Source organism: Xenopus laevis, chromosome 5L (assembly GCF_017654675.1).
Source record: "Xenopus laevis strain J_2021 chromosome 5L, Xenopus_laevis_v10.1, whole genome shotgun sequence".
NCBI lineage: Eukaryota > Metazoa > Chordata > Amphibia > Anura > Pipidae > Xenopus > Xenopus laevis.
In genome coordinates this window covers 77,194,802-77,221,304 of record NC_054379.1, presented here as the reverse complement: position 1 = coordinate 77,221,304, position 26,503 = coordinate 77,194,802, and the positions used below count along the sequence as shown (strand labels likewise).

Sequence of the window (26,503 nt, the reverse complement as noted above, 5' to 3'; positions counted from 1 at the left end):
AATAATGGAGCAGGATGGAGGGAGTAGAGAGCAGAAAGGAGAATGTATGCTGCAGCCCAGGATACCTGCTTACACATACGGAGCAAGTAGAATGCTGCAGCATGGAGGAATCAGGGAGCAGGATGGAAGAAGGTGGCCAGGGAGAGGAGGGAGGTGGGTGGAGGGAGCAGGACGGAGGGGGGTAGGGGGAAGGAGTTGAGAGCTGGATGGAGGGAGGTGGGCGGAGGGAGTAAGGAGCAGGACAGAGAAAGTATGCTGCGGCTTGGAACAATCATTTACACATAGGGGGATTACTCAGAGCTGAACTGGGGAGGCATAATAAAGAATTTTTAGTAACACTTCGAATTTAGACTGAGCAGGGAACAGGACACATTGCCATTTTGCATATATATGTCCTAACATGGACACTATGCCCATTCCAGGCATTAGCATTAGAAGCAGACTAGTGGCACAGGAGATCTGAGCAGTGCATGACACAGTATATGGGGCATCCCTGGCAGCACGGTGACACCTAAGACACTTGTTCTGCACTGGAGCCAAAACCTGTAGCTTTCACTCTACCTGCCTGATCTGATCAGACTCTTACATTCCCTGAAATTGTATCTGTGGTGCTGGAAAGGCAGCAGGTGTCCTCTTGTTCAGTGCCCTAGGCTGCCGGGCTCCTTACATGCTGGAGTTTGAACATGTACCGTGACTTCTGAAAGCGGAGACGAGATGATTCCCGAGCAGCCAAACCATGTTGTATCCACCATCGAGAACCTGCCAGCTGAGAGCATCTCTGCCAGCCCTGGCCTTCTACACAGGATGAGGAATGTGTTCAGCAGGTGAGCCCTGAGGCCCCTATATTTCTAGGGCAACTTTTTTTTGTATATTTGTGTATTTAGCCGGTTTTGGGGATTACTGATGAATGGTCTCAGCCAAGTTGTCTTTGGGAAATTTCAGGCTGGAAAACCCAGTATCCTACCTGGAGATACCATCCAGTGCATCCCAATGCCATGCAGGGCTATTTCCAGGGATTTGCCATCAGTGAGGCTGCTACATTTTGGGAATCACCCAGGATTGGTAACTGCCTGGTCCCTGTTGGTGCACTTGCAGGTCCAGTGGTTATTGCTATGAAATCTGCTGAGTTTCTGATTGATAATCACCTGACCCATAAGTGCAATGGTAGGGTGCAATTACCAGACAAGGCAGGGGCATGGGGGTTACATGGAATTGCCAAATTGGTTGAGATTTTGTGACTGCTTATGTGCTGTTTCTTCTTCCAAAACCGTAGGGTGAATTTTTGGCATTTAATATTGTTAGATGGGGTGGGGGGATGCAAATGTTGGACTTCGATAGAATCTTAATTCTTTTGTAAATTTTTTCAACCTAAAGCCTTTAGAAGAACTAAATCTGTTTTGTTAAACAGAGTAGGCTGACACCCTGGGCATTTTAATTGTGGTTGCCAGTACTTACAGGACCAAATTACTTCCTAGAACAGTTTTACAGAGATCTACCAGTGTAACTCATGATGTTTTTTCAGTTTTTATATTAAAGTTAAAATGCACTGCTGGGTTTATGGCACAAACAGTCAATTTATGTTAATCAAGTATTTACAACTCGGGGTTTTATTTATAAAAACCTGAATTTTTCTGATTATTTTAATAAAAAAAAGTTTGACCAAACTAGAATCCACAATATGATCTTATTTGTTATTAAAAAAGCACAATTTAATCTGATTGGGGACGAACACTGAAAAATCGAGTGAAAATCCGAATTGTATGTTTTTTTTGGAGTTTTTTCCAAAATTGCTCTACCTCGTTAGGTCTGACATACTGGATTTTTGGATTGAGACTTTTTCCATCCTCTGGGTATAATAAATCTCGAAAAAATTTGAGGTTTTTTTTTTCCACAAAAAAATTGGTTTTCATAGTAAAATAAACTATAGTAAATACATTTTTCAAGTTTTTGGCATTTGGACTTTAGTAAATAACCCCCTTAGTATGGACCAGCACACACATATTTGATATAAAGACAACTTTATTTTCCACACCATTTGTGACCAATGTATCAGCCCTTATTAGGACCTTAATCAAGCAAAACAAATAGTGACCTGTGCAAAACTTAAATACCCACAAACGTGAAAAAATGCCAAAGTGTCATCAATTAAACAATTTACACTCAAATAAAGTTAATTCAATTGTGCATCATCCATCATATTTACTCAAGTGCAATTGGTATATTTGTCCTGTAGATGTCACTCATATATATATATATATATATATATATATATATATATATATATTATATATATATATTATATATATATTATATATATATATATATATATATATATATATATGTATATATATATATATATATGTATATATATATATATATAAACATTTAACATTGATATTGCTATATATCAAAACTCTTAGATTAAAATGCCAATTTCTAAAAATCTCATAATCTTTTGTGTTGTGTACATTTATATATACTACCTGTTACTTTATACCTGCAAACTGAATTGAATTTTTCAGAATGTCAAGGAGTTACATTTCAAGGAACACTTTACACCTCCCCTTGATCTTTTAACAACCTGATCAACAGGCATACACCTGTAAGCATGGATCATGATGGGCATCTGCCCAATGTTTTACAACTAGTTGTTTGGCTTTATCCTGTGCAACCTTTGATGTCAATCTGGATCCAATGCTGCTCTTGTGGCTGCCATGTGCACTCCAGTTTTTACTTTTGGTTGTTGCACCTCAGTATGTTGCCTCAACACTTGATAATGTAAACAATCATTGTGGACACACACTTGAGGCTCTGTTTAATTTCACATTTGTTGTCCCCATGTAAGGATGTGTTCCCTGCATGAGAATACTACAACTCCTGGAGATGGATAAAAAAATGCTTAGCTTGAGACATAATATATTTCTTTATAGGGTCAGATGTGCTCAGCTGTTTCAAAATCAAGCTTGTTTAAATGGAAAATTAGTTTTTTGGGGGACAACAGAATTTAAATTGCCATCCATTTCAATTATAGGCCATTGTTTTAATACAATTTATTTTACCTTATCACTGTATGGATTGTACTAGCTTACATAATAAATGTATCAATTCCATTTTGTGTCTTTGTTTCATCACAATCAATAATCTTCGCCCAACTAATAGTGTAATTATCTGATGAAGTGACCTCTCTCTAGAAATTTGTTCCCCGTTTTCTCAATATTTTCACATCATTTTTAAGGGTCGCTATCAGTGTGCAATGCATTTAATACAGTATTTGAGATTTGGGAAGAAAATTACTCCAATGCTTTGGAGCACTTTCCTGTCAATGGGCTTTGAATATGCACAGGTTTATAATTGTGTATGCTCTTTGTACACTGGAATGTCTAAAAAATTGAATTGTATCTTAATTCAAAGTCAACTTTACTGGGCTGTCCAGAGCATTCAATTCATTCACAAATGCAGTCAATGACTGTTCATCGGCCATCCATATATATCCATATAAGAACAGATCATCTATGTAGCACCTTTAAAAGGCACCAGATTTTCAAAATAGATGATGCACACATATATCAAGTTTCATAATTCCAAATAAAAGAAATTTTTAAAGAATGAACTCAAGCAATGACAACATAAAGACATTCCTTTTTATCAGCTATATGAGCCTGCTGGTCCATACTAACAATATCTTAGTAACTATAATGGAAAATAATTTCCAGCCTGATATACAGAACAAAATGTTCTAAACTTTAATCCCTTTGAGAGATCTGAAATCTTAAATGCCTTCAGGGAAACCATATAAACTGTGGCAGATGAAGCTTTTTGACCATACCTTTATTCAGGGTAAAAGCATGTCCTGTCAAAAATCTCCTCTCCACCTGTGAACTCTTCCTATAGAGATCCATGGGAAATATGCCGCTGAAAGTGTCAATGAACAGAAGCCTGTCTGAGCTTGAACAATGATGAGCCTTATAATAGCTCCCACACATTGCAGTATGCAGTGCACGGTATTACAATATAATGTACCTTATAAATAAATACATTCACCAGAAAACCTATAAGTTACCTTTCTACATTTGTTCTTTCTTTCATGTGTTTTCCTGGTTTTAATGTACCATTCAGAATATAAGTAATCTCATAATTAAACTCAATTATATACATTACTAAATGACTATATGCTATTTGTAATGAGCAAATCCATATGACAGGAATTAATCAGTTTACAAAGGGCTTTAAAACTTCTTAGTACAAGTAGTGATTCTAGTAGTGTCCAGCCCCACAAGATTCATGCCTGGTTTGATATGACCTTTGCTTGACAAATCATCCGTAACAGCTTATCCTTAATTATATATGAGACATCTATGTCTAAACTTGGACATTTGGGTCAAACATAGAGCTTGACACAATATATCTGATATTAATAGAATGAAGAATCGTTTGACACAGTTTGGAACTACTGTACCTAATATATCTGCTACTGCAACTGCTTCAGGGAGAATACCACTGCACAGCACTTTTTAATAACCATTTTGCTCCATAATATGGAACCTTTATTCCTTTTATCCTCAAGGGTTGCCATTGTATCTTCTGAAGGCATCTACTGATGAATTAGTTTATTGCATCTTTATATATTTATACATAGTCATCATATCCCCTTTAAGAACATATTATCTAGTGTAAAAAATCCCATCATTGCCATCTTCTATTTTCATAATCCTTTATTAGCTTAGCCAGTCTTTCTTTGGACTTATCTATTTTAGCTATATCTGTTTTGAGCACTGAAGACAAGACGACATTTGCACAGAATATTCTAAATGGGGCTTTACTATTATTCTGTAAAGGGGAAGAATTATGCTCTGCTCCTGTGAATCTATATCCCTTTTAATATGGGACAGTATGCTGCTGCCCTCTCTTGCTGCCCAGTGGCATTGCTTGCTACAATAAGTACCATAATGGTATAAGTAGACTGCATGCTATTTTATCTACCACTTAGCTGCCCAGATTTATTTAAATTTCCCTGCAAGGATGGCACATCCTGGATAGATTCTACTTTACTGCATAGTTTTTGTGTAATAGGAAAACAAAGATACATTGTTTTCAGTGCCCACCTCCGAGTTATTAATGAACAGATTGAATGAAAAATTACCCAGCTGTGGCATAACACTTTTCAATTGTAACCCTAGTACAATTATCGAATATTCCATTGATAACTACTCTTTGTAAATTATGTTTTATCCATGTACAAACAGGACCGACAAGACCTTTATAAGGCAGTTGCTTAAGATGCCCTTAATCATGGGCAGGGCAGATTACAGTCATAGCAGATCACATCTACTGCCACCCCTCAAAGTCCAAATTCCTACCTACCGTGTGATAAAAATAATAACAATTATTTGACATGATCTATCCTTCATTGCGCCATGTTGATTACTTCTAATAATTCCATTTGATGATTCCATAACAAATCTTCAAATAACATGCTCACAACAGATGTCAAATGGCCTATAATTGTCGGGTTGAGATTGTAATGTTTTTTTAAATAGTCAAATTACATCAGACTGTAAGCATTTTTTTGGTTTAGAATGATTTTTAGGATTTTTCTTTGAACATAAGTGAAAACATTTTGGCAGCTTTGAGATAACATGATTGGTGTTCTTAAAGTGATACTGACACTAAAAAATGAATTTTAGCATATGAATGTACATTAAATGTTACCTATAGGTCATGGTGATCATTTTTTGCTGAGAGGTTTGTTTTTGTATATAATTGTTAGCTGAAGTTCCTAAGCCTGACTCTCTGACACTCTGACTTTGCCAACCTGACTGTCCCATCTCAGCCTGTTAGTTACAGTTTCTAATGCTAACGGACTCCTGCTGCACAAATATGGCAGCCCCCTCATACAGGAACATGGGGGATCAGACAGGTAATGTAAAAGCATTGTGCAAATACTTTATGGCAAAGTTAGAAGTAGCTTGCAAAGCCAATATTATAATAGATGTAAAAAAAAGTTTAATTTCAGGTGTCAGTATCTCTTTAAGACAATGTCCAGGGATAAACACTGTCAGGAAAAAACATTGTCTTCCCTTCTTAATAATCTTCTTTAAATCCGGTGGCTTTCAGGTTCATTGCACAGGGTGAAGCTTATGGAAGAGATGCCGCATTTGCAGCTACAGGACCTTCCTAGTCCTAGCCCCTAAATACTGGGTCTTTGACTGGCGAAGTCAGTGAGTGATGGCCCCTTCTTCCCTCAGTGGTTAAGTCTCAGTTGCTCATCTAGCTGGCTTAAGTCCATCTCTTATCAACTACAGTGAATTCCACATTAGCCTTGTCATACCACTAAATAAGTATTTATATGGGGCTCAAATCTTACTCAACTTTAGTACCTCTCTGAGGTAGCTCATTTCAGTCCTCTTGGTGTCAATAATTTCAAAATCAGCCAAGAAAAAAGACAAGAGGATCAGACACACTACCCATTCCCTTTTATAACCCCACCCTCCTGATACTGAGGGGATCCCCTACCTTACAGCACAACAAGGTGAAACATTTTGGAGCAGGGTGCTATAGTTTTTCCAGCAATGCTGTTTTTTTTTCCAACAGATTTCCAGCATAATCACACTTGCTGCAGAACTTGTCCACTTTAATAGGTGCTTTGGGAGAGCCCACTAATAGTGACCCTTGGAATTATAGCTACTGAAATATAACATTGTATGTTAATTTTTTCAAAGTTAGTATAGAATAATAGCACCAAAAACCTTGAAAATTTTTAATATATTTTATGAAAGAAAACAAAATGTGTTTGTGGAGGGTTGCAGTAATAACACAGAGATCTTCATTTTAACTCCAGTGGTTAGCAGATGATATGCAAAAAAAAGCAAGTGAGAATTGTGTGCTTGTGTTGTGTAAAGTCACTGTGTGTATATGTGGGGACCGTTGCAATCTTATCTGTAGCTTGATTCTTTCCCAGCAATAAAAGAGTAATTGTTGAAGTCTTTGAGAGATTCCCATTTATTCTTTAGAAGGAACATGGGCTACCAGTGATTAATGAACTGTCCATTCTGAATGTGCTTTTCTCTCTAACACTAAAATAGGAAATAGAACAAGTATACGGCTAAAAGAGGCCTAACAAATGGATCTCATCTGTACACTGACGTGGTGACATGTGTCCTTGGAGTTTCCGCCTGCCTTTTCCAAACCAATGAATGAAATCACTTACATTAGGGATGTCAACCTTGCAGCACTGAAGTTGTTGTGCACTACAAGACTGAAGATGCTGGGAAATGTAGTTTTCAATCTCAGTTTCGATGACTTGTTCAGAATTTTCTTGCTGAAGTCATGGGGGCAGATCTACTAAACGGCAAAGTGACTAACATTAGCGAAAATTCGCCAGCGTGATGTCATTTCATTACTTTGCTAACAGTCGCTTACTTTGGCGTAACTTCGCTAGCGAAGGAGATAGACTCTAGCAGTAATTCGCTCCCTTACACCTGGCGAATGGATGTAACTACGCAAATTCACTAAGATGCGGATTTTACTGAAAGTTACCTCTTGCGCCAGACTTGCTTTCGCCACCTCAGACCAGGCGAAGTGCAATAGAGTAGATAGGACTTCCTCAAAAAATAGTTGAAAATTCTAAGTCCCATAAAATGCTGGACGAAACTTTAGTGAATTAGCGTTGTCCTGGCGGATCTACACCTGGCGAAGTGTTGCGATGTGAGAGAAACCGTTGCTGGCGAATTTTCAGAAGTTAGTGAATTTGCCCCTTAGACAGAGATCATAGGAACTTTGATACACTGTTATGGACAAAAGCAAAACAGTGGAGGATATAAGTTTTCTGTTCCACCTAGGCAGAGTGTGTGTGTTGGCTAAAGGAGAAGCAGCTAAAGAAATGTGTCTGGAGTGGGCATGGAGGCTCTTGGTGGGGGATCTTATTTAATAATTTCCTGAGGTTACAGTTGATGTATTTTACATTCACATGTAACAACATAGATAAAATATGTGCTTGCTTATGCAATTTATTTAGAATGCATTAAAATGCCTTAATGTCAGGCTTTATAGCACTATTGCCACTCTAGGCAGATGAAGAATGGTATGCATTGGTCCTCCATACTGTATGTAAATGTATATGGTATAAGGTTTTCACTAGTGGTGTAGCAAATGTGGGAGCGCCCATATCTTCTGTGGAGGTCAGGAATATTAATGAGGTGCAGCATAATCCTGACTGGCCAAATGTTTGTTAAATGGACCTTCGCCAAGGTATGGGTTGCTTTGGGGTCAGTAACTTCAAAGTATAACACTGGCTGTCACACGAGTTTACATTATGTTTTAGTTGGGAAGAGTATACTCTTAAGCTGCAACATTTCTAAAAAGTCAGTGCAGTCAGTGGCACATTACAACTGTACAAGTGGTATGATTATACGCCTGCTAAGTGCTCTTGTACATTTCAGCATCTCATACTGATTTTCAATTATCTTTCAAAATGTTCCTATATGACTCTCCAAGCCAATTATCTGGGAGTAGGGAAACAGAAGGCATCTTTGTTTTTATAGGTGCTTGCTTAGGCCCTGCTCTGTTATAACTCTGTGTGCTGAACATGTAGATAGACAACCATGCTCAAAAATTATTGTAGCCTTAAGGCAGCTTTATACTGGCCAGTCCTGTATGGGCAGTTCTGCATTAGGGGACTTTCACCAGCACTGGGTGACATGGTGCTTAAAACCTTTAAACTCGCCAAATCAATGAACCAACCTATATCCATAGTGCATAGATATCAACTAGTATTAATGGGCTAGCACACAAAGCCTTCAGCCTACTACGGAGGAGGGTTAGACATGTACTACAGACTCAACCACCACTGTTGTCCTTCACTGGATATTAGATGGGAAGTGGAGGAGAGAGCTGTCAAGAGTGACATTGCGACATACAGTTGAGGCAAAAATTAAGGATTTGGGGGGAACGGTCACTAAATTGGCCAAATACAGACATAAGTGGAAATCTTTTGTTGCTACCTTATCTGCCAGTGGGTAGAATATGTAATGCAAGAGAAGGTATAGTATGCTTTAAATAAGGGACTGTACCTTGTTGGAAAGCACTTCATCCCTGATTTCATGTCATCCAGAATTCTCAAGGAAATATTGGCTACACCCTAAATTGACCCCAGATCATTTTCTGATTAGCTCAGACATTGCCACAATACTGCCTGTATATGCCCCACTTTTTTGGTGTGCTATAAATGGGCTTTAGGGATGTATGCCACTAGCTGTCTCTTTTGCTCCCAGCTGAATACAAGTGTTATGTAGTGTAAGTAATCATCTCATTGTGTTTAGTAAATGAGCAGTTCCTCAGGTCTCATAGCTGCTGGCATTCTTGGGTCTGTGCATTTGTATATGCAACCACAATAACTTCATTGTGCAAGTATACCAGATCCTGTTTGAATAATAGGAATGAACTTTAGCTGGATAAAAGGAACGGCACAATCAGCAGCTAAAATCTAGAGATTAGAGGTCTAGTGCTTTCCCATTATGTATATAGGCTCTACATTTAGCACGTTTAAGGTTCATTGGATATAAACAGATGCACAAATGTCTACGTACTCATTGGAAACTATTAAACCCAGTAAAGCAACATTATTGTTATCCTTAATATTACATTCAATATTATTGAAATCAGTTGCTGTCTTTTTTTTTCACCTTTGAGAAATATCAGACATAGCCTGGAGTGCTTAGCTAAAATATGTTGCCTGTTTTAAAAGATGAAACATGTTGCCTGTTTAAGAGTCCCTACAGAAATGTGCAAAGTGTTTCAGAAGAAAGATGAGAGTTCCTCTGATGAATTGATGACCTTATTAGACTCTAGCTGCAAGGCATACAATAGAGACCAGTAAAAAGATACAGCGTGACAAAGATCTTCTGTTGGCAATGCTGGCATTTGGCCTAACCTTGATGCTTTCATTAATACTGTGCTGTTCTTTCATTAGAATCTCTCTCCTATGCTGCTAGGAGCAATGGTACAGGGGGTGATTCAGTAGGTTTTGCCACCCAAGAGATGTCCAGCCCTGTGTGTGGGAGGCAAGATGCTAAAATTGCCCCATTTGTTGGTGGCAAATGTCTTGACATGTGTTGGTTGATACCAACCATTTGGTCAGATGTCCTCTAAGCTGCAAATTATTTTTTACAAAATGCTCTGTCGCCTCATGTTCCACTGCCTGTACACTCTCCATTAAGAGCAATCAGCATTCCTTCAGAGTACTTCCCTTGATTTTCATCCAATATTCCTTCTAATGAGATCCACACACATTTACCTGCCATTGTATAAACACAATGTGCAATCAGTGACAAGGAGCGAGCACCTTACTTAAAATATATCTACCTCTAGAAAATGATGCATATGTGTTTTGCTCAATCAGGCTTAGCATTAGTGTAACAGTCACTTAATTCTTCTAGATACTGTATATCATGATCTGGATAAATGAGAATCTTCATAGAGTGATTATTTATGTGTTTGCATATTTGGTTCTGTAAAGAAATGTAAAATGATATGCTGTGTAACTGTCAGCATGCCAGGAAATGGAGATAAAGGGCCAGATTCAATTCAGTGAGAAAAGTGTTTATCACGTGAAAAGTCATGAATGTGATTCAGTTTGAGATGCAGTTCAGTTCAGAAAAACTTATCTTATGGTATATCACTCTATTTTTAATGGGAAAAAACTGGAACTGAATTTGGAGAAACATTTTTTCCCCTCGAACTGAATCTCGTCCATGACTTTTCATGTGATAAAACTGGAGAAACCTTTTTCTCACTGAATTCAATCTGGCCTAAAGATGGAAATGAAGCACTAGCCAGTAATGTATATAAAACTATGATGCCAAGAAGCATTTTGTGTGGATGTCATGTAAAATTGCTTCATTGTATTATGTGGTAAAAATTTTTTGGTGGGTTTGAAAGGGTGATATACAATAACTTATTCATCCATAATAGTATTCTGTATATTGTTGTTGCAGTTTGTGTCCTGAAAAGCCTGATATATATACAACTTCCCTAACGATCCTAAAAATCACCCTTAAGAATGATGCTCCAGATTACAGAAAGACAGGTGTCGACTGGGCCAGTGGGACACCGGGAAAAAACCCGATGGGCCCCCAGTAGTACAAACACGCTCCCCCAATCGGCTGGCCAAAAAAAAAAAGGTGGTATGGGCTGCCGCGTGTCGGCATTCACATAATGTGCTCTGGCGCTGGGGTTCACACATGTGCGCAGGGCCTCAATGCTCCAGTCAGACCCTGCAGAAAGATACCTTATCTGGAGAACACCAGGTCCCAAGCTTTCTGTACAATATCTTACACCTGTATTTTAGAGTCTTTGGACAGATTCTATTCAATGAGAAAAGGGTTTATTAGGTGAAGACTCATGGACGAGATTCCATTTTTAGATGCAATTCAGTTCAGAGAAACGTATCTCACGGTTTATCACCTGCAAGCTCTATTGAAGTCTATGGGAAAAGAATTGGAACTGAATTTGGAAAAAGTTTTTTCTCCTCAAATTGAATTTTGTCTTTTCACATGGTGAGGAGATATATTTACTGTTTTGAGATATATATATATATATATATATATATATATATATATATATATATATATATATATATATATATATATATATATATATATATATATATATATATATATATATATACATCAAGTCACACTTTAGGTAGTCTTACTGTATGCATTTTCTGCCAGCCAAATGTTTTCTAATGACATTTTGCATTTAAACCAAACAGAATTGTCAGCACATTTGGAGATAAATGAATTGCGGGAGAATTATGGAAATATAAATCTGGTGCAACGAAATGTAAAAATTTCCCCTAAAAAAGGTCACTGGTGGTCAGTCTCCTGTGTGGCTTTGTGGAAGATGGTGGTTCTGGATGTCTTAAACCCATTGTCTTGCATTACAGAGAGTAATGACTGTATGTTCTTTATGGCTTCTTTGTATATAGCAAGGGAACAAGTGAGGTTTTGGTTAGAGATTTGTCTTTGTGTTCTGTGGATGTGCTGTTCAGTGGCACTGGGAAAGCTTTTGTTATATTCTTATCCTTTGTGAAAATAACTGGGATAGAAGATTTACTAAGCAACGAGATAACAATAGTTGGAATCTCAAGAACTCATTGATTGCTACTCAGGATAGAAGGCAAGGTGGCCCTTTTGTCTGGAAACCCCATTGGTGTGGTCTTCCTGACTTTAATATATATCATTGCCTCTGTTTATCTTATCTAAGAAGTCATGCTTTAAAGGATTTTGTGTTTACCAATGAAGGCTGTATTTCAGATAGTAAAATATAACCATTTTATAATTTATAATTTGTTAATAAAAATGTTTGTGATATAATTTACATTACAAGCAAAATAGCCATTACTCAATTTTTGTGTATAGCTGACTTATTTTATCAGATGGATCAAGCCCTGACTAGTTGGACCACTTTCTGAAAAATGATAATGGTGTATTCTATGCCATTATTTATGCTACCTTAGACTTCTAAAATACATTAAATTCAATGGAAACATTCAGGTGGTAAGTTAATCCTGGTGAAAATTGTTGTGTGATAAAACATAAAAAGAATTATCCTTGTGGCTGCTGCTTTTTAAGACAGAATTTTAAACAGAGCAACACCAGAGCTAAAATCAGTTCAGAGCATGATACATTTAATGCCTGGCATTGCCATTATGCCATTAAGTGTGCAGCTGTCAGGCTGGGCATAGGGGTCAATGTAGAGTTCCCATATACTAAAACATAGATGTTAAGAGTATATTCTGGCAGCCTGTGGGGTCTAAGCAGTGCTCCCAAACCAGAGTAAAGGTTGCAGTGGGAGAAGAATGACAACGGACACATGCTTAGAATGTTTCTAATGTACTAAGTATGTATTACTGTGAAAAACGGGAACATTAGGATGCTGGTATTTCTTTAAGATATACAAACCTGAAAATAAGCAAAAGCATTACCATTGTGTAATCAAAATGAAAAAAAAAAACCTTGATTGCACTACTGTATGCTTATATTCTCATTATGCAGTACATTGTATCACATTATTGCTTTCAATTCTCTTTTTAATACTTTTAAGCTTACAGTCTTGATGGGTTCTCTTTTCATGTAGTTCTATACCATGAGCAGCCCAGCTGGTGTAGTACAAAAAGTAAAATACTTTAGGAGCAGCTCTTAAACCATTTATCCAAGGACTATTGTTTCTATTGCGAGAACAAAAATATAAAGCATTTAGGAAATCTTTCACAGTTTCGACTGCTTCTTTTTTCAGGTCGGTACATTTCCTCCTGTAACTAATACATTTTTTTTTTAAAAAAGGTCACTGTCATTTTTAGAATTATTTATGTCACGGCTGCCAGTGAAATAAGAATTCAGATGTTTTTCTCGTGATTTACTTTAGATAGATTGGTTCTAATAAAATAAAAGATGTTTATTGCTATAATTTTCTTCTTTATGGTATGACAGAAATTGATTTGCTGGTTTCTGTACAAATAACTCTAGTTGCAACTACATTTGTTTCTGATGGCTGATTTTGTCCTAGAATAATTATTGACTTGAAGATAATGCTTTAAGCAAAACTAAACCCACTCCCCATTTTTAATATATAGTTCTTCTGCCTCTCCTCAACTAAATCAAATTTTCTGTTGTCCGTTCTCTGCTCATCTCTTCTCTCTCTTTTTTCATTTGGTTTCTCTTATGTGCTATTTTCCTTGCCTTTCACCGCTATTCCCATGTTTCCATCTGTTCAGTTTAATCTATCCCCATATGCCAGTTTACCCTTCTTTTCCCTTTTCTTTTTTTTCTTTTTTCATCCAAATGTGCCATCCGTTTCTTATCCCACGCCAATCTCTCCCTTTCTCCCTATTTTCACATGCTTTTCTCTGTTATGTCTTTTTACTCTGTATCCTCTGTTTTGTCTTCTTTTCCCCATTCTCTTCTAGCATCAATCTATTCTCATTCACCCCTTTCTCTCAATGACCACTCTGTATCCAAATCCCCACTTTTTCCCTTCCCAAACTGTTCCTTAGGCTGTTCCTTGTACCTCACATTGTGTACCATTGCTTAAGAGTTGGTGTTAAATATAGGCACAAGTGGAAGAATGTATGGTGTCTAGGCAAGCAAGTACATTATCTCTTTTGAGAAGTTAATTGAAACAGAACATCAGAAGAGAAGATGAACATGAAGACAAGATGGAGATAAATAAAATAAGACCTTGAGAAAGCACAGTGTTCTACTCTACACTGTACCTCTTTTATTACAGATTTACTGATCAATACAGCTCTTCCTTCCATCTCACAGCACAGTGGTGAGGTGTTGGTACTTCATTTCTTATTTATTGCTCAACCTTGGGGCTTATTTATGAATGCAAGGGTGCCTAAGCTCAGATGGAGACAAGGCAGTAAGTTTATTGATTATTCACTTGTGTCTAGACACAAGTGTCTGGGCACAAGTGATTGTTGCACTCAGAGCCCATTCACACAATTCATTGTTCAGTGGGGTCCATTTAAAAAATCAATTAAATGAATCCCTTTGTGCCACTGTATTTATTGTTTTAAATAGCAATACTGCTACAAGTGAATTAGGGATGCACCAAATCCACTATTTTAGGATTCGGCCAAATTACAAATCCTTTGCATATGAAAATTAGGGATACAAGAGAACTGCGCACGCAGTGTGTGGCTAAACATTTTTTGACTTCCTTGTTTGTGTGATGAAAAGTCACATGATTTTTTGGATTTGGATTCAGTTCAGCCAGGCACTTGGATTCGGCCAAATCTGAATCCTGCTGAAAAAGGCAGAATCTTGGATTTGGTGCATTCCTAATGTGAATACATTGAGATTTTATATGCAGGTATGGGAATCAATTATCTAGAAACCTGTTATCCAGAAAGCTCCAAATTATGGGATGGTTGTCTCCCATAGACTCCATTTTATCAAAATAATTAAAATTTTTAAAAATGATTTCTCTTTTCTCTGTAATATTAAAATAGTACAATGTACTTGTTCTAAGATATAATTAATCATCATTGGAAGCAAAACCAGCCTATTTGGTTTATTTAATGTTTAAATTATTTTCTACTATACTTAAGGTATGAAGATCCAAATTACAGAAAGATCAGTTTATTCCAGGTCCTGAACATTCTAGATCCATACAGATCCCATACCTGTACTTTTAGTCTGTGCTTATTTAGTACAGGAGTGGGTAGAGGCATGGGCAAATTATTCATGATTCTAATACACGTAATAATTATAAAGGAAATGTTGATCAGTTTAAATTTCCAAAATATATTCCTTTAGCAAAAAATGGAGCCATAAAAAAGCCTGGACCCTAGGTGCTTGCATATATGGCAGCAGTTATAAATTCTATCTATGTCTTGTGTGGCAGCATTGGTGAGGATGATGATGATGATGGTTAATAATGGTGATGATGAAATATGATGTTTTTTCAGTTTGGAAACTTACCTTGTGAGTCTCCAAGTCTACAGAAATGCTTATTATTTTGAGAATTCATTTATTAGAGAGCATATTTCACATTTCATTGCCTCAACAAATTAAACAGACGGTATTCCAATCACCCGAAGGATTTATTTCAATAGCTCATCTTGTTACAAGAATAATTTGGGTTCTGCTTTGCCTCAGGGGCCCGCAAACCATTGAAGAGATAGAAGCAGTTAAGAATAATTGGGTATGGGGGTGGCATTACAATATATGGTAAGAAAATAATTGAGGGACTGAAAAAAGCTGTTAAAAACAATATCTATTGAAATCTGCATATTTTTTTGCTGTATGATCTATCATCTATAACTGATCACTGTATATAATATTGATCTTTCTAACTAGATGTTTATGTATGATGTTTGCATATGTTGTGAATGAATTAAAAGAGTTAAGAATATGTTTGACGTTTTGAAGTAAAGGATATGAGCAGTGTGCAGCCAAGGAGCTCATGCAGAGGGAGAATTGAGAGTAAGTGGCTTGTGAAGGGGGTCTGTGTCTCTAGAAAAGACAGAGGTTTTTTTGCTGATCTAAGAAGTCTAGTGGAAAGATATAATCCAAATATCTTTGCTGGAAAGCAAGCCCATCGGTAAACTTACTTTTGAGAGAAGAGAAAACTATTTAAGCTCAATAAATATAATAATATTTATGTTCATATAATATAAAGTGTGTCTGATATTTATGTATATATTCATGCACTGACACGCATACTGCTTAACTTGGAACTCAAGTGCTGTCATGTAGGAAAGCAAGAGACACAAGCTTGTATTATATTGATCTTCTTTCACTCACAAATAAAAATAAAATCTGTTGAAGTCAGCCTGACATCCACTTAAAGCACTAGCAATAATTGTATGCACTTCAATTTTATTCTATTCAAATCATTAACAGGAAAGCACTGAATCCACCGTCTTTGTATTTGGTCAAATTTAAAATTCTCCATAGAAGAAGACTCAGCTAAATATAAAAAAAAACAAAAATCCTAATTTATATATTCATGTCTGAGCTAATTTCAGACAAAAACATGACAGACATTTCCTTTAGTTGTCCAATGTTTCAAAGTCACATGAGTTTCAGGGTTTGGGTTCCTAAATCCTGCAAAATATCCTGGGAATTGAGAGAAATATGGACCCAACTCATAGTTTCAATGGATCCATCTTAATCTGTTACATATTCTAATTTTCACAGTACAAATGCATTTATGAGCATTCTCACTGAGTACTGCCATTTATGCAAGTATATTCCCAATTACATCTCCCACCTACTCTGCATGTGAAGTGTGAAAGTAGTGTTGACTGGCGTGACTGCTTTCTTAATGAGGTTCTTAAAGAGGTTCTGGGGGTCCTGAAACAACAGAGGCATAATAATCAGTATATGGAATACACATGCCTTTTACACACATGGTGGGTTTGGGCTTTTACCATGATGTGTGGTGTGTAAAAGGCTACATTTTGCACCTGTCTTGAGCAAGTCACCAACTCTCATCAGCAGACTAGAGATTTCTAGTTGAAAAAATAACAGTAGATAGAAACCATACATGCTGATTTTGCATGTCATATGGAATACTCCTTTGATAGCCTGCGTCTCCATGGTGTTTTCTGTTAGCAAGATAATTGCTAAGGCGGTCTGTACAGATATGTATTCCTAACAAATGTACCTTTTAAGGCAGGAGACCCCTGATCAATGAACTAGAAAACAGATTGGGTTGGGCAAGTGCTTGGGTGGGTCAGGGTCATGACTGGGCATAATCAGGAGTCCTTATAAATCAAAGGTGTGACCTACAGTGTCCAGTTATATATACTGGAAATGTTGGGCTGCAACACTGCTATATCATTGAGTCCTTTTTGATGCCTCTGTTCATCAGATCAAAGTCTATGATTAAGAGGTTTTCAAATGTTTGTAATGTTCTCCGATTTTCAGAAGTAATTGTTTCCCTCAATAAATGCAATTTCAATTTATTTAATTTTTCAGATATGAAAAGAGGGTTGTTGCACTGCAGACTTCTGTGCCCTTTTATGAGGTATACATTCTCTCTCTAAAGCAATCATGACATTTTAGCTTAGGGGCAGACATGCAATATACCCTCTGGAGTCAGAGCATTTTGTGCCCTTTGTTAAAACTATTTCATAGGAATACAATGATGCCTTTATGGCTCCTCTCAGGCACAGATAGTGCAGTGTTAATGAATTGTTAGGCTCTTGGTGACCTTTGAGGGAGACAGCTTATCATGGGGCATTGACTGAAATACATTCTGAGCAATGCAAAATATATCTGAACTGTACAGATATCACTGAGCGCTCGCTGTGGGAAACATTAATAGATTATCTTGATAGATTGTGGAACATATAAATGGGTCTTTGAGTACTGCTAGAAGTATGAAATAAAACAAGTACTTTCTATGCAATGAAAACTTTTTTTTTCATTCAGGCAAGATTTTTGATTTATAAAATGTAGGTACGATATAAGTACCCTATCCCAATATCCAGGATACTACACTATATTCACACTGGAAACACACTTTTCCCAAGGTCACTAGACCTAGCTTGGACCTTCCAGAGGGCTTGTCGCCCTTTTAGCCAGTTTGGGAAATAGCTCATTGCTCCAAATAGGGGTATCAGGATGCAGGGTTGACCAGTGGATGGAGCGTGTACCTTAGCCATAACCTTGTAATAAGAACTATTGATATAGATTACATTTACTATTTTCAGGAATTAAGCTATAATAAGCTAAAATATAAACTTTTTTTTTAAATTATGGCTTTTAACATTTTTATCCAGCATCATCATAGATCATAATAAAATGCCCTTGTCCTATGAGCAAGCAAAGAAAATAGTTAGAATTAATGTTAATGCTATAAAAGATGATAGGACTAATTTGGGGGCAAAGTGCTAGCCTTTTTTTTTTCGAGTGCCAGTAATTCCATCTAACTTTTTATTTAGAGCTTTAACTTTTATTTGATTTTAAAAAAGGGCAGGCGGAACTGAAAGGAATTTCTGTTGGTGCCACTTGTCTCAGGTTCTAGCGTTGGCATTTCTCATTTACTGGACTTTTACACATTTTTTTCATATAGCGTCTTTGTTAAAATGTTGCCAGAATTCAACTTTTTATTGATCAATGTTTGTTATTGTTCCATGAGGTAGCAGAGGTTACCATTCAGCAAAAGAACAAAATAAATGCTGTGTTTGCTATTAAAGAATTGCTTTTCTATCCTGAAACAATTTGTTCCATTGTGGAAAAGATTGCCTGCATTCTTAATCCCTTGCCATTCAGGCAGTTCGGGGAGATTTGGCAAAGAGGCGACTTGTGGCCGAGCAACTGAATCTCCCAGAATCTCCACGTGTGTCTCTGCCCTAATAAGAGAGGATTGATTAAATGTGGTTAAATTGAAACAAACATGGAAGAGTCTTAAGTAAAGCAAAGAGAAGAATATCATGATTAAGAATATTATCCAGTCTTGCTCTTGTGTAAGCCAGTGCTCATTTTAGTTTCATTGGCACAGGTTCCCAGTTAGCAGGGATATGTAAACAGCAGAATTGCTGGCATAATTATGAACACTTTAAGATGGTTCTAGAAAGGGGCTATCTCTGCATGACTAAAGGCCTTATTTACTAAAGCTTGAATAGGTGCAATGGAGCAGAAGCGTGAAGGAATTGTTTCTTTCATCCTCAGTGATTATATTGCATGTTTTAGAACTGGAATAAAGGCTATTTCTAACTGTGCATTATTCATGCTTTACATGAATTCTGCACTTGTATGTTCTTGTTCCATAAATATTTGGTAAAAAAAATGAGTATATTAGATAGATACAGTAGATATATGATAGATAAAACACAATAGTGCTCAATTACAAAACCTCAGGCAGACTCATCTGCTTGAGTACTAAGTGGTGTAAATTTGAGTCTTTTAGTGTCAGTACCTCACACTGGTGCAGAAAGGAAATGCAGAATAAAGCAATGGTGGTTGCAGTGTAGCAATGTACTTACTGTCTACCATAGGCATCTGAATGGCGTGCAAGTTAAGGGAGAGATTATGCCTTTGTGCTTCCTCCAGCCTGCCCCACAGGAAAATGCAGGCAGTGGTGTATGCTTTGGAATGGTGCAGGTTCTTCACATGTTATGTTAGCATCTTCTGACTAGGGGCACTTAGGTTCAAACAGCATAGGTACAAACAGTGGTCTGGAAATTTAGACCTGTAAATGCCATACAGGAAATGGTGTGCATGGCCCAATATCATTGATCAATTTATTCTGGCCAAAGAAGTGGTAAGATGAAGCTGTTATTGGCATAAAACAGCATTGGCAGATTATGTGTTTGGATCAGACAGGCTAGCTGTGATCCAAGTGGTCAAGCCGATTAGCCCCCCCCACAAAGTGCCATACATGTGCTGATAGTTAGGGAGTAAGGCTAACATTGGCCAAACTTTTAGGCCAAAGGCTAATTAAATATTTGGACAGACTGAAACAGATTCTTCCTTGCAAACGATTTAAGGTGAGGCCCATTGGTGGACCATGGGCATGCACATGCACACCCCTTACTAGTAAACCAATCATTAGACACTACTTAATGGAAACCAAGGTCCCACAATTATTAGAAACACTGCAGGGGGTTAGGTACAAGCATTGTGAATGGTACACTAATAGCCACAATTTTTGGCCCACTAGTATATTTGGGTTTTAGCTGTGAAAAAGACATATCAACCAACCTGTAACCCAACCCAAGTTATTTTTTCCTTTTTTGTCGCCTTTTGTCCAAACCATGCCCTGTTTCTTCCAGACCACACTCTGTTCTGCCTAGACCACACTGCATGATTTCCCCATTACAGTGTTTTATTTGGCATGTTGCTCAGCAGTCCAGCTGTTGTTAAAACATTTTTCATCGGCTGTGCAATTTTGCTATTGTTTGAAATCCTCAAAAGGTAGCAATAATACAGCAATAGAACATCAGTTTACTTACTGTAAATGCTCTGAGGCAGAGTGAGAGCCAGAAAGCTCTTATATTGAACAAAGCTGCTTGATCATCTTGTTTGAAAGAATAAATCCTCTATGCTCACTTGACCAGAGTAGAAACTTTTCGGCTTCATAACCACAGTAACAGTATAATAATGATAGCATAAATTGCTATGCAAAGAAAATGTTGCTCTTTCTACTAAAACAAATGAGTAAACATACTTAGCAGTGTTATTTTGGTGGTTCTTACGACACCAACAGCCTAGATGGTTCCGTGATAATTACTTTTCACTTATTGATACACCTTTTGTGCTGCTTTCCACTAATCTACTTGTCATAAATATTGTACATGGTTTGGGTAAATTTGTACAATCAGCAAAATATCTTGAGACAAAGATTATGCTTGCAAATAGCAGCCACTGGTGTCTTTAAGTGTTGGTGTGGGTGGCATTGAGACTGCCAACTAAAACAGCAATGGGCTCATAAGAGATCATGGTTGGCTCACTTGCACTGATCTGTGCAAGTGACCGATGGATGCATAAGGAATGAGTAACCCATACATTTCAAGGTCAGCTGATACATACACCTAATACTTGTAGATTAACCTCTACCAACCCTACGCAAGGCAGATGTAAACACCACCGTAGAAATATTTGGGGGGAGACTTCTGGCCACACCTCTATAACACACTAGTCAGTCACACTCTGTGACACTCAATCACACCTCCTGAATGCCCTGAATCTTAAACCTTGGAGTGGGGATGCACCAATAGGTAGTGTTTTATAAACATTTCATGTGTACTAATGCAGTCCGAGAGGTTCAGTCATTTCCTGATTTCAGTCACATAAAAGTGAAAACATGGTTGTTTTATTTCCATATTTTCAACAGATATTTAGAGAGGTACATTTCTAAATAGGCTACATGAAACATGAATAGTATCATTTGTAGAAGACGGATCTGCAGTTATGGAGAGAGATTGTTTTGTGAACAAAGAATGGAATTCACCAGGATAAAATCAGCTCAGCTGGATCCTACAGCTTTTAGACACTTTGATGTCGGTCCAGGTTACAGAGGTAAAATATGTCAGCGGAAATCATTAATCCTGCGCTCACAAAAACCTAGAAATCTCCCTTCAGGTGCTGCAACATTACAGCTCAGGCTAGAAAGAGTCTCGGGAAAGATGCTAGTTTCCTTTATCATTGTCCAAAATAGTCCATGATGCAAGAATGAATATACAGCTTGTTCTCTAAGGAAGGAGGAAGCTGTTCAGAACATCAGCTGTATGGAGTGAATGAAATATGCCTGAGTACAAACACTGGATTGTGACATCTCTGAGGAAATCAGAGGAGAAGAAAAATAGTGGAAACCAAATGAAAATACAAGAGCCACTGTTGTTGACAAAAGCCTCACGAGGAACCAGCGATGGGAAAGGAAACAGAAAATAGAATATTCTTTTTCCTTATTCTCTATTTACTAGCACAAGAAGGTCTCACAAGAAAAACATCACATTGATCGGAAGAGAAACCTGTATTTGTCAGACTAAAACATACTTTCTTAGCTTTCGCTATCACACAGAGCATTTGTTAATAAGCCGGCCAGAGTGTTTGTGAGATAATTTCTTTCAAAGGCCGCAGCAGTATAATACCATGGGCAGAGTTTGCACCAATGTAAACTATGATGTGGGCAATGATTGATACAGGTGACAGATCTTAAACAAATAACCTCATGTTACACACTCTTTGGCACACACTTAAATCATAGAATTAAATCATAGAATCAACAGCATTACTATAACTCAAGTGCCAGAAAGCCAACTATCTAGATTCTATGTTTCTGGGTTCTTTGGTCTGAGGGATCCCTGTTGCAGCTACCATAGCCTTTAAAAGGAATAAAGGGACTGTATATTATTCAATTATGATTAACTGAGGGAAAAAAAAAAAAAAAAAAAAAAATATATATATATATATATATATATATATATATATATATATATATATGAAGCAGCCGTCTCTGATCCGGAATAATTCAGCAAATGTGGGTGCAATGTCAAGTAATATATAGAAATCTCATGGGCCAGCACTCCAGTTTGTGGTAAATCAAATTGCTTTTATTGTATGCATTTATACATCGATGTTTCACCCACATTAGGGCCTTTTTAGCCCCTTTGTACCTGTTACCCCCAGACACGTTCCTGAAATCACACCCACTTTCTAGGAAGCCCTGGCCATTTTGGTGTCACAAGAAATCTGCCTCATTGGGTGCTTTTTCATCATGAGATTTAACGGGTTGCTCAAAATATGAACAAAGAATAACTCATTCCATTTAAAAGTAATAAGCCCTATAAAATATATGTCCTATATATGAAAAAAGTACATTTAAATTCAGAAACCAAAAAATACCCTACCATTTGGACTGACTCCTACAAGACAAAGAATGCCATATTTATGCTTCTTTTGCAGAGTTGGGAAATGGAGAATTACTGGCTGAACACTTGTTTGATCAAATGTTGCAGACAAGACAAGCATTGTTAATATGTATTATATTTTTTTTTTTGAAAATTGTTTTTATTCGTTTTCAAAGCATATTATACAATTTGTATGTCCAATTAATGGTTTGTAGTAATTGTTGATATCAAAATAACGTATTTACTTATGTAAGAAAGTGAAAGATAGAAAAAGGAAGAAAGTTAAACAAAACTAAAGCAATAACATTACATTTCCGTAATTGTACATTGTTATGTATCAAAACAAAAAAGAATCTCAATATTTATTATATTTAAAGATTTACCACATTTAAGTGTGCAATTAAAATTCACAGTGTACAACTGTCTAGTGTGGTTTTTTAATGTATTTTATTTGTTCATTTTTATTCCATTTATGTGTTATATTACATACAGTACTTTCCTAAGCTGGAAAAAGTTATTCTTGTTTGCATGAGCAAGAAAACCTATGTATACCCTGCGCCATCATTCAGATTTGCCCGATTGCACAGATATACTCATGCTTTATTAAATAGCACATTTTATAGCTGCTTTTACATCTGCTGGATAGTTTGATTCCTGCTTCCTTTTACTCTAAACCAATGTAGTGTGATGACTGCCTTGGAAAAGAATGTTTGCATTACAAAGTCTTGACTAAATATGAAATATTAATGAATTTCTGGACAGAACAATCATGTTCTCTTACATATTTTATATATACTCTGACAAATGTGCCTTGTAAATCATTTGAAATGTTAGCAAAAAAGAAAAACCCTGATACAAATACATTTACTATATTTTTACAGAACTGTGGAAAAGAATATATATTATTATAAATATTCGGGCCTGCATATGTGCGCAGGCCCCAAAGGCCTGGACCTCGAGCGGCAAAGTTCAGGGGGCAACATGCTTCCCACTGGCTGCATCTGAAATGGGGAAATACCACCAGGGGAGCAGCATAGGTGATCAAAATATGAGCGGGAGGGGGGGTATGAGTGGTCTAGGGGTACAGCAGCTTTAAATCCAACCCTGCTCAAGATTTCAGGTTCAAGCAATTGTTAAGGAAACCCTGTGTGAGTTAATGAACCCACACTGGGTTTTGGGCCAGATAACCTTGTGAATCTTCTTTAAAGGGGTGTTTCACTTTTAGGTTAACTTTTAGTATTTTATAGGATAATCAAGGAACTTTTCAATTGGTGTTCATTATTTCTTTTTTATAGTTTTTGAATTATTTGGCTTCTTCTGATGACTCTTTCCAGCTTTTAAATGGAGGTCACTGACCCCATCTAAAAAGAAATGCTTTGTAAGGCTACACATTTATTATTATTGCTACTTTTTATTATTCCTCTTTCTATTCAGGCCCTCTCCTAATCATATTCCTGTCTCTTATTCATATCAGTGCATGGCTGCTAGGGTAATTTGAACCCTAGCAACCAGACTACTGAAACTACAAACAGGAGAGCTGCTAAATAAAAATCTAAATCAGACATGTCCAAAATGCGGCCCGGGGGCCAATTGCGGCCCTTTTTCAAATTTACACCGGCACATTAGTGAAAGGATCTGCCACTTTGTCTATACTGCTGCCTGTGTGCTTAAGGTGTTAGTAATAGACATGTACTGGCATGTAGTGATGTGCTGCTCTCACATTCTTCTTTAGGGCTGAAGGTGTCAATACTAACACCTTGAGCACACAGGCAGCAGTATAGACCAAGTGGCAGATCATTTCACTAATGTGACCAAATATTACTGCTACAATTACTCGATTCCTGTAATTTAATGTTAATGGTTCAAAGAATGTAGGGCTGAATAGTCAGTCCCCACACATTTTTACCTCACCAGATCTGGCCCTAGTTGCAAAAAGTTTGGGTACCCCTGATCTAAATAAACACAATAATACAAGATGAAAACCAATTTCAAATTGTCTCAGAATATCATTCTCTACATCATACTGTTCAGTATCCAAGGGGTTAAATGAATTTGCCACCTGGTAGAGTGAGGCATTTTGTTTGTTTAAATGGTCATGCATCATTGGAGATTGTGATTGTTTGCTTTAAAAAAGGGCAAAGATTTTTTTATCTTTATATATAATATCCTGAAGTGCTCTGGAGTATTTGCATATAGTACAGTATGTGATTGGCTATCTCAGTCCAATGGGCACCAGGTAATTTTGATTTCACGAGTGCCTTGTTTATTATTTATATCAGGATTTCCCTTGGTGTATTTCTCACCACATTAGTCTATTGAATCATCAGCTAAGAAAAATAAAGACGGTTTTATGGAAAAAGGAGTGCTGTCCATTGGATGGAATTTGTATACTCAGGAGAAATAAACACACATGACTGCAGTGATAAGTTCAAAATTGTGTGTCCATTCGCACTCCATCTACCAGGCGACTTTCCGCTTTGGTGAATGGTCGATACTCAGTTCAGTAAAGTGCGAATTTTAATTTTTAATTTTAATGAACGTTACCTCTTTTGCCAGAGTTTACTTCTCCACCTCAGACCAGGGGAACTGATAAAATGAAGCAACATTTTCCTCAATTTTATGTCAGAGACATCATATCCTGTATGCCGGAAATGCATTAAAGTTGTCAAAAACGCTGGTGACTTTTCTTTTTTTTAAAGCAGGATTGCCTTCAAAAGTCAAAACTTATGTGTGTGAACAATTTGAGCATTCCACATTTATATAAGGATGGGCTCATGTCTAGGGAATAAGATGTTCTCTTCTGTCTTTATTATGTCTCATTGGACATTTGTTTTAAAAAGTGGCCACTTCAAACATTACTATTAACAATGTCAATGCAACTTTTAGGTACTCGTCCTATTCAAATTAAAGTTTATTGTACACACTATTTGCCTGGGAATTGCTCTGCCCATAATGTTCTATGTATGATATGTAACAAATGGTAGATATATAACAACTAGTTTCTAGGGTAGTTGCATTGGCATTGTTAAGCAAAATTGATGCTTTGGTCATTGTGAACAAAGCTTAACAGAAAGAGACAGTATATATGTTTGTGTAGTGCTCTCTACTTTCTTATAAACCTTGTATATTCTGAGGAAGGCACTGTGACCTGAGTGCCATGGGTTTTGAGTAGTTGCTGTGATCCATGAATGAGGGCACATGCAGCATTACAGTACAGTTGAGGGATTTTGCTCAACTTTTTTCTTGGCCCGAATAATGACTAATCAGGTGCCTCACATTCTCTCCCAATTCTTCATCGTCCAGTTGGTCTTTGAAGTCCAGTAATATCCTAGCTCTGTGTTTGAAATCCTTACTCAATGGCTCAGATTCAATTCAAGGGTTTATCACGTGAAAAATCATGGACGAGCACAGTAGTGTGGGACCATGGCATTTCATGGCTACACTGTACAACATGGGTGTCCAAAAGGTAGATTGGGATCTACCAGTAGACCTCTAGCTGGTGATCAGTAGATCTCAAGACACTGTCAAGAAACAGCTTGTCTAAATCACCCTCCTGTTTCATTCTTTTTATTCAGATATTTATTACATTTAAGGTTACATAAAAAAAGTTATTTGTTAAATAAAGCACTATAC

The 26,503-nt window shown here is 37.1% G+C and overlaps 1 protein-coding gene across 1 annotated transcript in view; it reads left to right on the top strand.

The window, feature by feature from the left end:
• The first annotated feature begins 227 nt into the window (after positions 1-227).
• Positions 228-26,503, top strand: part of slc35f1.L (solute carrier family 35 member F1 L homeolog) — a 187,457-nt gene continuing 161,181 nt past the window's right edge. Inside the window, exon 1 of the mRNA XM_018263261.2 lies at positions 228-824. Within this exon, the coding sequence (XP_018118750.1) occupies positions 715-824 (110 nt within the window). The 5' untranslated portion in view covers positions 228-714. The remainder of the gene's footprint in view (positions 825-26,503) is intronic.